We start from the raw sequence: 16,547 nt of genomic DNA on the forward strand, positions 1-16,547 counted from the left end.
AGCGAGGGAGAGAATAGGTCCCCTTAAAAATCAGCATGGCAGCCTACGTATAAAGCCCCAGGAAATGGGGAATTTTAATGGTTATTTCTCCTCCATGTTTACTGAGGATAGAATCATGGATGCCAAGGAAATAAGGTAAAGAAGTGAAGATATTTTGGACCGCATACATATTACCATAGACGTGGTGTTTGCAGCCCTAAGGTGGATGAATTACCTGTGCCTGACCATTCTCGGATGTTGTGGAAGGCTAGGCAAGAACATGCAGAGGCCCTTGCAGAGATTTTTGCTTCATGTGTAGCCACTGGTGAAGTTCAGGAAGACTGGAGGGTGGCTAATGTTGTTCTATAGTTTAAGAAAGACAAGCCAGGGAACTACAGGCCAGTGAGCCTGATATCAGTGGTAGGCAGGTTATTGGAGAGGATACTGAGGGATAGGATCAACCAACATTTGGACAGTCAAGGTCTGATTAGAAATAGTCAGCATGCATTTGTGCGTGGGAAGTCATGCCTGACAAATCTTTTAGAGCTTTTTGAAGAGGTAACCAAATGGATAGATGAGGGTAGGGCTGTGGATGTTGTCTATATGGACTTTAGTAAGGCCTTTGACAAGGTCCTACATGGCAGGCGAGTAATAAGGTTTGGAGCAGCAGGAGTGCGAGCCAGGGTGCTGACGGGAAGGTAAGATTTTTCTTTTCCTTTTTAAAAACTTACCTCGTGCAGCAGCAGCCTTCTTGTTTGGAGCAGCGGGTGTGTCTGCAGAGAACGCGAACCAGGTAGGAACTAATATATTCAGGCATTGGCTAAGGTAAGGCTTTTTTTTATTCTTCTGGAAATCTAGAGTAGAGGGAATCAAAGGTGGGGCAGTTACATGCTCCTCGTGCACGATGTGGGAGGTAAGGGTCACTGCTGGAATGACCAGAGAAAGGGTAGGGCGGATCAAGGATTGTAAAGGGAATTTGTGCATGGAATCTAAAGAGATAGGAGAGGTCCTTAATGAAAACTTTTCTTCGGTATTCACAACTGAGTGGGATTTGGTTGTGGAGGAGGACAGTGAGAAACAGGCTGGTAGGCTAGAGGAGGTTGATGTTAGTAAGGAAGATGTACGAGGGATTTTGAGGAACTTGAAGATAGAGAAGTCCCCTGGGCCTGATGGAATTTATCCAAGGATTCTACGGGAAGCGAGGGAAGAGATCGCAGGGCCTTTGGCGATGATCTTTTTGTCCTCACTGTCCACGGGTATAGTGCCAGAAGATTGGAGAGAGGCAAACGTCATTCGCTTGTTCAAAAAAGGGAATAGGGATAACCCCGGAAATTACAGGCCACTCAGTCTTACGTCAGTGGTGGGCAAGTTATTGGTAAGGGGTCTGAGTGATAGGATTTATGATCACTTGGAAAGGCACAGTTTGATTCGTGATCGTCAGCATGGATTTGTGAGGGGTAGATCATGCCTCACAAACCTTACTGAATTCTTTGAAGAGGTGACCAAACACTTAGATGAAGGTAGAGCAGTGGATATGGTATACATGGATTTAAGTAAGGCGTTTGATAAGGTTCCCCATGGTAGGCTCATGCAGAAGGTAAGGAGGCATGGGACTGGGGGGAAATGTGGCAGGTTGGATTCAGAATTGGCTGACCCTTAGAAGACAAAGGGTGGTAGTGCACAGAAAATATTCAACATGCTGCTCGGTTATGAGTGGTGTACCACAAGGATCTGTTCTGGGTCCTCTTCTATTTGTAATTTTCGTAAATGATTTAGATGAAGGAGTGGAAGGGTGGTTTCGTAAGTTCACGGACGATACGAAGGTGGGTCGAGTTGTGGATAGTGCGGAGGGCTGCTATAGGTTACAAAGGGACATTGATTGGGTGCAGAGCTGGGGTGAGAAGTGACAGATGGTGTGAGGTGATTCATTTTGGAAGAACAAACTTGAAAGCAGAATACAGGGTTAACGGAAAGATTCTTGGCAGTGTGGAGGAGCAGTGGGATCTTGGGGTTCATGTCCACAGTTCCCTGGAAGTTGCCACACAAGTAGATAGAGTTGTTAAGAAGGCGTATGTTGTGTTAGCTTTCGTTAATAGAGGGATTGAGTTCAAGAGCCGTGAAGTTAAGCTCCAGCTATACAAAATCCTGGTTTGGCCACATCTGGAGTATTGTGTCCAGTTCTGGTCGCCTTATTACAGGAAAGATGTGGAAGCATTGGAAAAGGTGCAGGGGAGATTTACCAGGACGTTGCTTGGAATGGAGGGAAGGTCTTATGAGGAAAGGTTGAGACAGCTAAGGCTTTTCTCTTTAGAACGATGGAGGTATACAACATGATCAGAGGCATAGATAGAGTGGACAGCCAGAGACTTTTTCCTCGGGTGGAGGTAGCTATTACGAGGGGGCATAGTTTTAAAGTGAGTGGAGGTAGATAAAGGGGAGACATCAGAGGTAGGCTTTTTACACAGAGTGTGGTCGGGGCGTGGAATGCATTGCCGGAGACGGTAGTGGAGTCGGCCTCATTAGGGGCATTTAATCGGCTATTAGACAGGCATATTGATGATAGTATAAGGTTGGGGGGGGAGGTTAGATAGACCTTAGGATTAGGGTAAATGTTTGGCACAACATTGTGGGCCGAAGGGCCTGTACTGTGCTGTATTGTTCTATGTTCTAACATTAGGTTGCATGGGATCCAGGGAAAGCTAGCTAATTGGATTAAAAATTGGCTTGATGGTCGGAAGCAGAGCGTGATGGTTGAAGGTTGTTTCTTGGACTGGAGGCCTGTGACTTGTGGTGTGCCACAAGGGTCGGTGCTGTGACCTTTGTTATTCGTTATTAACATAAATTTTCCGGATGTGAATGCACAAGGCATGATTAGTAAATTTGCGGATGATGCAAAATTCGAAGGTATCATTGATAGTGAGGAATGTTATCAAAAATTAGAGGGATCTTGATCAGATGGAGAAGTGGGCTGAGGATTGGAAAATGCACTTCAATACAGATAAGTGTGAGGTGTTACACTTTGGAAAGTCAAACCAAAGTAGGCCTTATACAGTAAATGGTAAGGTCCTGAGGAGTGTTGTGAAACAGAGGGACTGAGGAGTACAAGTACGTAGTTCGTTGAAAGCGGCGTCACAGGTAGATAAGGTCCTGAAAAAGGCATTTGGCATGTGAGCCTTCATTGATTGAGGCATTGAGTATAGGACTTGGGACATTATATGACAGTTGTATAAGTCGGCGGTGAGACCACACTTGGAGTATTGTGTACAGTTTTGGTTGCCCGGTTACAGAAAAGACATAGTTCAACTGGAAAGCATTCAAAGAAGATTTACGCAGGACTGGTGGGCCTGAGTTATAGGGAGAGTTTAATCAAAATAGGACTTTATTTCTTGGAATGTAGGGGAATGAGCTGTGACCTTATTGAGGTGTATAAAATCATGAAGGGCATAGATAGGCTAAATGCATATAGTGTTTTTTGCCCAGGGATGGGGAATTGAAAACTAGAGGACATAGGTTTCAGGTGAGACGACAAGGATTTAAGAAGAACCTGAGGGGCAACTTCTTCATGCAGAGAGTGGTGCACAAGTGGAATAGGCTGCCAGAGAAAGTGGTTGAGGCAGGTACAATGGCAACATCTAATAAAACATTTGAACGGGTACATGGTTGGGAAGAGTTTAGCGGGAGATGGACCAAATGTGGGCAATTGGAACTCACTGAGTGGGCACCATGGTCAGCATGAACCAGTTTGGGCTCAAGAGCCTTTGTCCATACTGTATTACTGTGTGACCCTATGACCTCAAACTACAATGGGACCTTGACCAAAAGGACCAATGGGCTGGGGAGTGGCAGCTGGAGATTAATCTTGAAAAATGTGAGGTGCTACCAGTTGTGAGGGAAAATCAGGGCAGCACTTGCACACTGAATGGTAAGCTCCAGGAAAGTGTTGCCAAACCAAGAGGCCTTGGAATGCAGGTTCATAGCTCCTTCAAAGTGGAATTACAGTTACATAGGGCAGTGAGGAAGGTGTTTGATTGGTCAGTGCATTGAGTGTATAGATTGGGAGGTCATGTGGCTGCACAAAACATAGGTTAGGCCACTTTTTGAATACTGTATTCAATTCTGGTCTCACCTTGCTATAAGAAAGATGTTGTTAACTTGAAACGGTTTAGAAAACGTTTACAAGGATGTTGCCGGGGGTAGAGAGTTTGAGCTATGGGGAGAGACTGAATAGGCAGTTCTTTATTTATTCCTGAATCAACAGTTTTATATTTCCTTGGTGTGTTGGAGGCTGAGTGGTGACCTTATCGATATTTATAAAATTATGAGGTGCATGGATAGGGTGAACAATCAAGATCTTCTCCCCAGGGTAGAAGAATCCAAAACTAGAGGACATGGGTCATCGGTGAGAGGGGAAAGTTTTGAAAGGAATTGAAGGGGCAACGTTTGCACACACTGAGTGGTGTGTTTATGGATTGAATGCCATAAGAAGTGGCGGAGGCTGATAAAACTACAACATTTAAAAGGCTTCTTGATGAGTATATGAAAAGGAAGGGTTTAGAGGGATATGTACCTAATGGTAGCAAGTGGGACTAGATTAATCTAGGATATCTGGTTGCCATGGACGAGGTGGACCCTAGGGTCTGTTAACGTGTTGTATATCTCTATGACTGTATCACAGGAACAGATTGTGAGAGAATAATAATCTTTCACACTGCATAAACAGACAGACCGATAACTTCACTCCCATTTTCACATTGCAGAGATTGACAGATATTCGGCAAAGTGTCCCTCAGTAAACCTGAATGTCTTAACAGTACAATGTTGCTGACAGCGTAATAAGGAAATCTCAGATAGTGATGAAACAAAATAATATTTTACAAATAAAAGATTGTCATGAGCAGAATAAAACACATTGTCACAATTAAAATCTCACAGGTACTGTGTTCAAAATATCATTAAATGACAATAATCAGTTCAATTTAGAGTGAGCTCGGAGTTTGATCCATGTATAAAGTTTTGGTTTGTGTTTCACATTTCGTTCAGATCCTGACAGATCCTCATTGTGTCCCACACTAACCAGTCGGAGAGACACTAAATGTGATGTATTGACATTGTTGTAAACTACCCAATCAGGAACAAGGATTTCTCCCATCCTTCATTAGCATTGCTGACGCCGTCAGCCTATAAAAAGCGAGCTCCGAGCCCACTTTCCTTTAATCTGTGTCTGAAAGTGACCGTCGGTATGGCGGCTGAGAAGAAAGCACAGCCAACTTCCAAGAAGGGCGCGAAAAAAATCATCAAGAAGGCGCCAGGCAAAGGCAGCAAGAAAAGGAAACGATCCAGGAAAGAAAGTTACTCCATCTACATCTACAAAGTGATGAAGCAGGTTCACCCCGACACCGGCATCTCCTCCAAGGCCATGAGCATCATGAACTCGTTCGTCAACCATAATTTCGAGCGTATCGCGGGGGAGGCTTCCCGCCTGGCCCATTACAACAAGCGCAGCACCATCAGCTCCCGGGAGATCCAGACCGCCGTGCGGCTGCTGCTGCCCGGGGAACTGGCCAAGCACGCCGTGTCGGAGGGTACAAAGGCGGTGACCAAGTACACTAGCTCCAAGTGAGACACCACAGTGTGCTGATAAAAACACACATCCAAACTCTTTTAAGAGCCACCCACATCTGCCAATGTGGTATACTGCATCCGCTGTATCCGGTGTGGCTTCCTCTACATCGGGGAAACCAAGCGGAGACTCGGGGACCGCTGTGCAGAACACCTACGCTCGGTTCGCAATAAACAACTGCACCTCCCAGTCGCGAACCATTTCAACTCCCCCTCCCATTTCTCAGACGACATGTCCATCCTGGGCCTCCTGCAGTGCCACGACAATGCCACCCGAAGGTTGCAGGAACAGCAACTCATATTCCGCTTGGGAACCCTGCAGCCCAATGGTACCAATGTGGATTTCACAAGTTTCAAAATCTCCCCTCCCCCTACCGCATCTCAAAACCAGTCCAGCTCGTCCCTGCCTCCCGAATCTGTTCTTCCTCCCACCTATCCCCTCCTCCCACCTCAAGCCGCACCTCCATCTCCTACCGACCAACCTCATCCCGCCCCCTTGACCTGTCCGTCCTCCCTGGACTGACTTATCCCCTTCCTAACTCCCTACCGACACTCACCTTTACTGGCTCCATCCCCGCCTCTTCGACCTGTTTGTTTCCTCTCCTCTATCCGCCTCCCACTCCCTATTTATTTCAAAACCCCCTTCCCCTCCCTCTTTTCTGATGAAGGGTCGAGGCCCGAAACGTCAGCCTCTCTGCCTCCTATGATGCTGCTTGGCCTGCTGTGTTCATCCCGCCCTGCACCTTGTTGTCTCGGATTCTCCAGCATCTGCAGTTCCTACTATCTCTGACACAATTTCACTGAAGCAGCTGAACCATTTTAAGTTTGTAAGTGATTTTGGGTCTGTATAATTGATGTCCCTAAGCTTTGTGTTTCTTTTTGTAAACGTTCTAAAAATTAACGCGTGTTCCCTGACTCTCTGTCCTTTATTCTCGGTTGCGGACATATCCAGTCTCCTTACTTTGCCTGGATATTTAGCGCGAGAGTCATTTTTCAGCAACTTCTGTATGTTCCAGTTACTCTTTAACCCTTGATCAGGGCAGCAGCTACAGTGCCCCGTGGGGTATGATACTTGAGTTTCACCCCCGGGGGAACTAAACTAACTGTTCCAGTCTCATGAATAGATTTTGCAGTTTACTCCTTTTTTTTTTCAATTTTCAAAACTGCATGGAGGCTTGGTCTGATTTTTGTGGAATACTGCAAATGAGACTTTCAGCTGTCGGTGAGAGGCTTTCAAAATGAACGGAGACAAAGCCAGAATAGCTGCCGGATTGCGATACCAAGTGTGAAACTGTGGCTGAAGTCTGATCAAGGACAAGAAGGGAGGGCAACTTCAAACTGTTGTTTAAAGATTTAACGCGCTCACCCGGAACAACGTTGTTTGTGTTTTTATAAGTATATCAGGGTGCACTTGTAATGTGAAAGTGAATTAAATTCAAAGAAAAATTAAATTATTCATTCCTCGTTGCAAAACTTTTCCCTATTTCGTACATGTTGGAGGTTTTTCAAACTTGTCCTGGTGAGCTGGGAAGCCTGAATATCTCCCGTGGCAACGAAAAAAAAAAATGACGGTGCGATTTCTGTGTTGTTAAAATTTCCAAATCTCAATGTGCATTTGTCCGATTTTTTTTTTCAGAATGCAGAATGTGGGGCTTTCTGCTGCGGCGGAGAGGCTTTCAAAATGAACGGAGATCAACGGGAAAGTCTGATACAGCAGAATAAGTGAGGGCCACTTTACAAAATTGTCTGAAGACGGTGTTGCTTCGGGAGTGAGAACGAGAGATTGTGTGAAGTGCGCATTTGTAATGTGAAAGGAAATGAAATCGTAAGCGTTTATGCACTGTTCTTTGTAAAACGTCTTCCTCGTATTGTCCATATTGGCGGGCTTTTCAAATCGGAAAGAAAACGTACTGGCATCGCAAATGTGGAAATATTGTTGATCTAGTGCGATAGGGAGGGTGATTGTGAAATATTGTTTAAAGCAGTACTGCTCTCACCCAGAAAGAAATAGTGGTGTGATACTTTTATTAAAATATCCGAGTGCTGATGTGAATTAAAATCAATTTTCAGCGGGTTCTTTCTTTTTGCTTCCGCTTATTCTTAAGGTTCAGGGAAATAAAAACAGCAAGATCAGAAATAGACAGATTCAATTAGGCCAGGGAACGAGACAGAGATTGTGTAAAGTATGCAGGTGTATTCTAAAAGTAAATTATCTGTAGTATGAACGCATTCTTTGTAAAACTGTTTTATACATTTTGGCGGGCTTTTCAAATCAGAAAGAAAGCGGTTGATGATTTGGTGCCGGTATTTTCCGGCCTCCTCCCCGGGCCATTTCCGGATTGGTGAGTGAAGCAGATATCTGATTGGGAATTGAAATTATATTAGGAGATGCTGAACAATGTGACCAATCAGCAATGGCCGCACCACCATTCCTCCCGAAGGTTTCAGAGGGCGGAATGTGTGCGCATTGCAGCATTCTCTGTGAAAGTGCTTGTGAGATTGTTATCATGTCTGGGAGAGGAAAGGGCGCTGGTGGGAAAGATCGCTCCATGGGGAAGTCCCGGTCGTGCAGGCCGGCCTGCAGTTCCCGGTGGGCCGTGTTCACAGGCTCCTGAGAAAGGGCAACTATGCTGAGCGTGTGGGTGCCGGAGCGCCGGTCTATCTGGCTGCGGTGCTCGAGTATCTGACGGCTGAAATCCTCGAGCTGGCCGGTAACGCGGCCCGAGACAAGAAGAAGACCCGCATCATCCCCAGGCACCTCCAGCTGGCCGTGCGCAACGGTGAGGAGCTCAACAAGCTGCTGGGAGGGGTGACTATCGCTCAGGGTGGGGTGCTGCCTAATATCCAGGCCGTGCTGTTGCCCAAGAAAACCGGCGCTGGGGGCGCCACTAAAAAGTAGAGACCGTTATTTCATCTGACGACCCAAAGGCTCTTCTAAGAGCCACCCACAGTGTCTGTGAAAGCAACTAGACCCTCACCACTGCCGAGTTAATTTTAATTTCCTTTGTATTACTGAGAGATAGGCAACATAATATTCACCCTGCCATCAGTTAGTGTTACTGAGCTATAACCGCCTGGACAGAATGTATCCATGAGGCAGTTTCCTGTAATTGCATTGGAAAGATCCGACACTGGTCGAGGAGCATCAATAAATTTAGAAATCGGGAAATAATGACCCCGCTCGTCGCAAAGCGATTCAGAGTCTCTTGACATGATGTTTTCGACCAGATATAACTATCTGCGGTACTGTACCCCCTCCGCATATGCTTTCTTTCCCCATCTCGGGTCTCCGCTCTGAATGTGAGGTTTTGGGTGGCTCTGAAGAGAGAATGGCGGTTGTATGTTTAGCACTGAAGCAGTTGTTGAACGTGTGCTCTATGTTGTGTCGAATGTTTGATTTAAAGATTTGAGATTGTTTCATTTGTTTTATTTCAACATTGTTTTTTTATGAATAAGCTGAAACGAGTATTTAAAACAAACTAGTATCTAATCGATGGTTCTGGCGATTTAAGTCTGGGATTACTGATACCAATGTTCATGGACTAGAATTTAATCGAGTGGATCGGCGTGATTTGTATCTCGATGTGTGTGCAAATTACAGGCTTCAATATCCTTTCGCAATTTAGTGGTGTATTGTTTGCAATGCTCCCTAGGTAGTACTGTATCATATCACATACAATCACGAGTAAATAGTGAATATGAGACATACACCTGCACCCAGTGGTGAGATGGGAGTGAATTCATCCACCCAGGAGCTTTATTTGATCGCATTTTTTTTTTTATTTTATATTTAGACAATCGAGATTTGCAAGTCATAACAGGTCAGTATGGAATTGGAGAAACTGTTTGTTTGTGGAATGAATTCAAATGAGTGGCAGATGGAGTTTACATCAGGTAAATGTGAGGTGCTACTTTTGGAAAGCCAAATCAGGCCAGAACTTGCACACCTTGATGGGGAATGTTGCTGAACAAAGAGACATTGAAGTGCAGATTAATAGTTCCTTGAAAGTGGAGTTGCAGGTAGATGGGATAGTGAAGAAGGTGTTTGGTATGCCTGTCTGTATTGGTCAGTGCATTGAGTATGGGAGTTGGGAGGTCACGTTGCATCTTTACAAGACATCTGTTCGGCCACTTTAGCAATACTGTGTATAATTCTGGTCTCCCTGCCATAGGAAGGATGCTGTGAAACTTGAAAGGGTTCAGAAAAGATTTACAAGGATGTTGCCAGGGTTGGAGGGTTTGAGCTGTTGGGAGAGGTTGAATAGGCTGGGGCTGTTTTTTTTCCTGGAACCTCAGCAGCTGAGGAGTGACTTCTTTAGAGGCTTAGAAAATCATGAGGGAGATGGATAGGGGGAGTAGAAAGGTGCTGTCCTCTGGGTGGCAAAATCCAAAACTAGAGAGGGTATAGTTTTAAGGTGTGAGGAGAAAGATAATATGTGACCGATGGGTGACTTTTTCAGAGGGTCGTGCATGCGTGGAACGAGCTGCCAGAGGAGGTTGTGGAGACTGGTACAATTACAATGGTTAAAAAGCATCTGGATGTGTATATGAATAGGAAGGGTTGAGAGGGATAAGGGCCAAATTCTGGCAAATGGGATTAGGTTAATTTAGACTGTCTGGACCAACTCGTTCATGTCGACCAAAGGGCCTGTTTCCAAGCTGTACAATTCTACGACTATGACAAACAAGTAAAGTCAGTGGCTGATCTGACATGTAAGCTTTTCTGTATATTCACGTGTGAAGCATAGAAAGGAATCCAGGCAGTGTGAAGCACTTAATTATCTCAGAGCACTTCCTGGAAGCAAGTTGTGGGAACAGCATCCTCATCAATCAAAACCCAAATGTCTTCAAACAACTCCCCATGTCCTTCTGCCAAACAAACTGACATTTTCTAAAATGCAAGGAAGTATGAATGAAACAGCTTTTAACATGCTTTCCCTGAACACAGAATTCCAGCCTTATTTTCCACATATGCAAGATTCAGTTTAACATAAATTAAACCACAACTTTCAATGTCCCTGCACCCACTTTGCATCCCACCCACTGGTTTGTTGTCCATTTTATCAGAACTCCTGTATCCTCCTGAAGTTAGCTCCACTTCTTTTCCTTGTTTACACCATTGCCAAATTGTGTCATCTCAGAACTCATGCTATGACCTGGGATCCTGTGCACAGTCAGCTACTCAAAAAAAAACTGACTTTATCCCTTCATGAATATATTTGTCCCTCACTTGGCCATTTACGCTGTCGCATCATAATTCTGAGAAGAATTGGAGCAGAGTTATATATAAATAGGGGAGGTTATATAGAGTAAAGCTTTGTCTGAATAAATACTTGAAGGATATCCAGGATAGGTCAGTTGAACCATTGTGATTCTGGAAATGTGCATTGTGTTTTTACAAATGTTGCGTAAACTAACAAGTGGTCGCTGACCCTGTGTGCACCTTATTCTTGGATGCATTCACATGTATTCCGTTTTCTCTGTCTGTACAAAGAGAGCATATTGCACACCAGAGAGTCATTTTTTAAGCTACTTCTGTGTGTTCAAGTTCCTTTTTAATACTCGATTAGTGCAGGAGCTAACAACCCTGGTGGAATACAAACCCTGTGTTTCACACTCAGCAAGCAAAAGAAAATTATTTCCCTCTGAGTTCCACAAATAGATTTTACATTTTACATGTGTTTCCTTTTTTTTATTAATTTGTAAATCTCTGCAGGGGTCCTGCCTGGTGGTAGAATGCTGGAGATGAGGCTTTCTGCTGTCAGCGAGAGGCTTTCAAATTGAACCGAGATAAACCAAAACAGCTGCTGGACTTTCCACCACCAGCAAAAACACAATGTGACCAGGGCAATGCGAACATGAAAAAAGTGACAGGAAGTAGGGATTAAATTAAAATGGAGTTGGAGGACTGCTTGTGCTTTATTCATTTAGAAACTTCCTCTCTGGGAAAGGGAGGGATTTCTTCTGTAAATATCCACCTTCAGTCTGGTACGCAAGTGAGAGTTTCACTCTGCTTCTGACAGTCTTTGCTCCTGTGAGTCAATAGGGGATAAATTCTCGAACAGCTAGAGTATCAGGTTGAACTGTACTTCATTTATTATTTTGTATTGGATGAGACTTTTTTTTTCACATGTTCTGGTACATGGGGTGACAGAGTTTAATTATGTGTCTGACTGTCTCCAAGTGAGATTACTCTTCTAATTTACTTAATGTGGTGGTCAGTCATGTGAGGCTGCAGAGATTTCTTAGCAAAAAACAGATGTTTATTATGCAAGAGAAAAACAATGTTCCCAACCTATTTCCCAACAGCACCATTCGGCCCCTTGAGCCTGCTCTGCCAATATCCAGAATCCAGACCCTGTGAACATAAGAACTAGGAGCAGGAGTAGTCCGTTTGGCCCTTCGAGCCTGCTCCGCCATTCAATAAGATCATGGCTGATCTTTTCGTGGACTCAGATCCACTTACCCGCGTTCTCACCGTATCCCTTAATTCCTTTATTGTTCAAAAAATATCTACCTTTTTTTTTAAAAAACATTTACTGAAGTAGCGTCAACTACTTCACTGGGCAAGGAATTCCATAGATTAACAACCCTCTGGGTGAAGAAATTCCTTCTCAATTCAGTCCTTAATTATCTCAGAGCACTTCCTGTAACCAGGTTGTGGGAACAGCATTCTCATCAATCAAAACCCAAAATGTCTTCAAACTCCAAACAAACTAACATTTTCTAAAATGCAAGAAAGTATGAATGTAAACTGCTTTTAACATGTTTTCCCCTCAACAGACACAATTCCAACCTTATTTTCCACATATGCAAGATTCAGTTTAACATAAAGTAAACCAGAACATTCACCGTCCCTGCACCCATTTCACATCCCACCCACTAGTTTGTTGTCCATTTTATCAGAGTCCCTGTGTCCTCCTGAAGTTTGCTCCACTTCTTGACACAATTTGGCAATGGTGTAAGCAGGGACATCTCAAACCGGATGCTATGACCTTGGATCCTGTGTAGTCAAATATTCAAAACAAAAAAACACCAAGGCTTTATCCCTTCACCATGAATACATTTGTCCCTCACATGGCCATTTAAGCTGTCCTGTCATAATTCTGACAAGAGTTGGAGCAGAATGAAACATAAATAGGAGAGGTTACACAGAGTAAATTGTATTTGTCTGAATAAATGCATGAAGCACATCCAGGACAGGTCAATCAAACCATTGTGATTCTGGGGATGTACATTAATTGTGTTTTGACAAACGTTGTGTAAATTAACAAGTGCACACCCTATTCTCGGATGCATTCACATGCATCCTGTTTTCCCTGCCTGTAGAAAGAGAGCATATTACACACCAGAGTGTCATTTTTCAGCTACTTCTGTGTGGTCAAGTTGCTCTTTAATACTCGATTAGTCCAGGAGCTAACAACCCTGGTGGAATACGAACCCTGAGTTTCACAGCCAGCAAACGAGTGTCCCCATCACTTGCCAGCAAGCAAAAAAAAAGGCATTTCTCTCGGAGTTCTATAAAATCAGTTTTACATTTTACATGTGTTTCCTGTTTTTTGAAAAATTTATAATCTCCATGCTGGACCTGTCTAGTGGCAGAATGCTGTAAATGAGACTTTCTGCTGTCAGTGAGAGGGTTTCAAAATGAACAGGGATAAACCAGAACAGCTGATGGACTTTTCACCACCAGCAAAACCACCCCTGTGACCAGTGAGCCAGCAACAATCAAAGCCCCCCAAAAGGGCAATGCTAACATAAAAAGTGACAGGGTGGTAGGGATTAAATTAAAATAGAGTTAGAGGGTTGCTTGTGCTTCATTCATTTTGAATCTGCCATTCTCTCAGTGGAGGAGACAGAGGGATTTCTGCTGTAAATATCTATGTCAAGTCTGGTACGCAAGTGTGAGTTTCACTCTGCTTCTGACAGTCTTTGCTCCTGCAAGTAAATACGGGATGAATTCCTGAACAACTAGAGTATGAGGTTGAATTGCACTTCATTTATTATTTTGTATTGATTGAGACTTTTCTTCACATATTCTGGTACAATGGGTGCCAGAGTTTAATTGTGCGTCTGTCTGTCTTTAAAAGTGAGATTATTCTTTTAATTTGGTTAATGTGGTGGTCAGTCACTGAAACCCAGTCATGTGAGGCTGCAGAGATACTTTAGCAAAAATAAAAACAGATCTTTATTATGCAAGACAAAAACAGAAAGAAAAACAATTTGTTTTGCTGTGCTTAAAATATGTTCCCAACCTATTTCCTAACAGCACCATACAGCCCCTTGAGCCTGCTCTGCCATTCTACAGGATCAGAGCTGATCTGACATTCTTCATGGCTGCTTTCCTGTGATTTCCCCATAATCCTTCATCAAGAATCTATGTCAGCCTTCAATATACACAAGGTCCCACTTTGCCTCACTGTTCTGTGGCAAGGAGTTCCATAGTATCTCAACCCTCGACAGAAGAAATTCCTCTCATTTCTTTCTGAAAGTGGCAGTGGCCCTAATATCTGAGGCGATGCTCTTTGGTCTGAGATTCTTCCATGGAGGTGAAAAATCCTCTCAACATTTACCCTTTCAAGCCTAGTCCAATATGTTTCATCACTTCTCATTCTTCTGAACTCCAGTGAGTAGACTCCCAACAAGTTTAGCGTTTGCTCATACGACAGTCCCTCCATATGAGGGAATACCCTGGAGAACATTCTCTGAACTACCTCCAATGAAATGATACCTTTCCTTCCAGAAGGGGACCAAAATTATTCTCAGCATTCAAGATGTGGTCTCACCAGCACCTTGTACAGTTGCAGTAAAACATCCCAACTCTAAATCTCCAACCCCCTTGAAATAAAGTGCCAATGTTCCATAAGCCTTCCTGATTACCTGCTGCAACTGTGTACCCGCATCAATTTATACAGATTTAAATCCAGAGAAATTACACCCAATATTAAATCTCTGAGTTATATCTGAACTGGTTTGGCCCAAACTTTTCCTGTGAACTATGGAAATTTCTTTCATGAATATTCTCAAAATTCAGAGAATAAACATTTTCTGCTTCTAATACCTTCACAGCTCAAACCAACCTCTCCTGGTTCGGAAGTTCTACTCGGGTGACTTTTTGTTCTTTTTTCCACTGAATTATTCTGAGCTCTATATAGCAGAGAGACTAAACTTGATTCTGATCACAGTCAGATCTCCAAACTGAATAAAATACCTTCTAACCCTGGGTTTATAGACTATAATAAATCCTTGTTTATTCTGAACTGAAAACAAGATAACGTCAATTGATGTTTGCTCATCTGTTGTAAATCAACAGAGTCTAAACAATTTCCCATTAACGCCACATGGGGCTCCACAGCCACTTGCTTTCTGAGCAGTGCTGGAGGAAGGTCACTGTTTCACAAGGACTCTCACTTTTTATTCTAAAGAAAACTTTCAGAAAATGACCCACATTCAGTGTCTCTATTATAAAAGCCAACTTCCAAAACTGGAATTTATCTAAATTATACATCTTTCATCACTGCAGTTACTCAGGAACTCACTGGCATTTCAGCAGTTTTCGTAACTCAATGAATCCTTACCCCGACACAGAGAAGGTGAACAGCCTCTCCCCAGTGTGAACGTACTGCTGTAGAGTGGGGTGAGTTCCTCACCTGAACTCAGTCCTGCAGTAAGTGCATCTGAACAGACTCATGTCAATGTGAACAAGTACGTGGGATGTCAACTCCCAGGATCTTTTCAAATACTTTGCTCAGTTTGGACATTGAAAAGGCTTCTCCCCTGTGCAAACGCGATGGCTTCTCAGTTGGCTGGATGACTGAGTGATTGCTTTTCCACATTCAGCACGTGAATAGATTCTTCACACAATGTACTCACTGGTCTTTCAGCAGGCTGGATGACGGAGGGAATATGTCCCACATTTGGTGCAGGGGATCAGCCTCTCCCCAGTGTGAACTGTCCACAAGGTGGCAGATTCAGTGAATCCCCTCACTCGGCTTCTCCACAGGCAGTCTGCTGATGTACAGTCAGTTCAGATAAACGCCTCAACACCATCCTGCAGTGGGAACAGGTAAACACTCTCTCAGTGTGAACTCACCGATGTGTCATCAAGCTGGATGTGTCGGAGAATCCCCCTCCCACACTAGGAGCTGGTGAATGGCCTCTCCCCAGTGTGAATTCGTTGATGCGTCTGGAGGCTGGAAGCCAAAGTGAATCCCTTGCCGCACGTACAGCAGATGAATGGCCTCTCCCCAGCGTGAACTCGCTGGTGTCTCTGCAGGTGGGATTTCTGACTGAATCCCTTGCCACATTCAGAGCAGGAAAATGGTTTCTCCCCAGTGTGACTGCGCCGATGAATTTCCAGTTCAGCTGGGGATCTGAATTCATTCCCACAGTCCCCACATTTCCACAGTTTCTCCTTGTGACTCCGTTTATGTTGAGAGGTCAGATGATTGGCTGAACACTCGTGCACATGCACTACACATATACAGTTTCTCACCACTGTCAACGGTGTTTTCTCCTTCCATGTTCAAAGCCCAATGAGATTCAGGTTACACCGAATTGGGCCACTCTGTGAAGTCCTGATCGGTTGCAGTTTCCCGACTGTAAATCCTCTCCTTCTAATATCCTGTGGAATTGATTTAGAACAGAAATCATGGAAATGAGAGTCTCCACATAAAAATACAAAGTCATGCATCTGTCCCAGGATCTCATTTGGCTCCATGTCAAATGTATGAACACAAAGGCCAACAAATGACCTATCGGGCTCTCCTGCCTGCTCCATCATTCAATACGATCATGACCAATCAGTTCATGTTTTGAATTTCCAGCTACACCCAATAACTTTCGATTCCCTGGTTGAACAAGAATCTATCCACCTCTGCCTTAAAAACATTCAATGACCCAGTCTCGACCGCCTTTTGAGGCAGAGAGTTCCAAAGTCGCACTAATCT

At 43.9% G+C, this 16,547-nt stretch overlaps 3 protein-coding genes and 2 pseudogenes across 4 annotated transcripts in view; 4 read left to right on the plus strand and 1 right to left on the minus strand.

Annotated features, from left to right (window-relative positions):
• LOC125488120 (histone H1-like) overlaps positions 1-16,547 on the plus strand; it is a 212,594-nt gene that overhangs the window by 17,525 nt on the left and 178,522 nt on the right. The gene's annotated exons all lie outside the window — the stretch shown is intronic.
• Positions 1-16,547, plus strand: part of LOC109935230 — a 125,057-nt pseudogene that overhangs the window by 15,360 nt on the left and 93,150 nt on the right.
• Positions 1-16,547, minus strand: part of LOC109926790 (zinc finger protein 239-like) — a 34,140-nt gene that overhangs the window by 1,179 nt on the left and 16,414 nt on the right. The window contains exon 2 of one of the 2 annotated variants that reach the window (XM_048621068.1): positions 16,122-16,222. The gene's annotated coding sequence lies outside the window, so the exon portion shown is untranslated. Of the gene's footprint in view, positions 1-13,762; positions 16,223-16,547 lie in introns of those variants that run through there. The other variant, XR_007266231.1, reaches the window with a different exon arrangement.
• Positions 5,204-7,721, plus strand: LOC109926813 (histone H2B 7-like). The gene is made up of 2 exons (XM_048621062.1): positions 5,204-5,595; positions 7,235-7,721. The coding sequence occupies exons 1-2, from the start codon at positions 5,219-5,221 to the stop codon at positions 7,281-7,283; spliced, it is 426 nt and encodes a 141-aa protein (XP_048477019.1). The 5' UTR covers positions 5,204-5,218; the 3' UTR covers positions 7,284-7,721.
• LOC109932857 lies at positions 8,097-8,609 on the plus strand (annotated as a pseudogene).

Source organism: Rhincodon typus, unplaced genomic scaffold (genome assembly GCF_021869965.1).
Source record: "Rhincodon typus isolate 14 unplaced genomic scaffold, sRhiTyp1.1 hic_rhity00000051, whole genome shotgun sequence".
Classification (NCBI taxonomy): Eukaryota; Metazoa; Chordata; class Chondrichthyes; order Orectolobiformes; family Rhincodontidae; genus Rhincodon; species Rhincodon typus.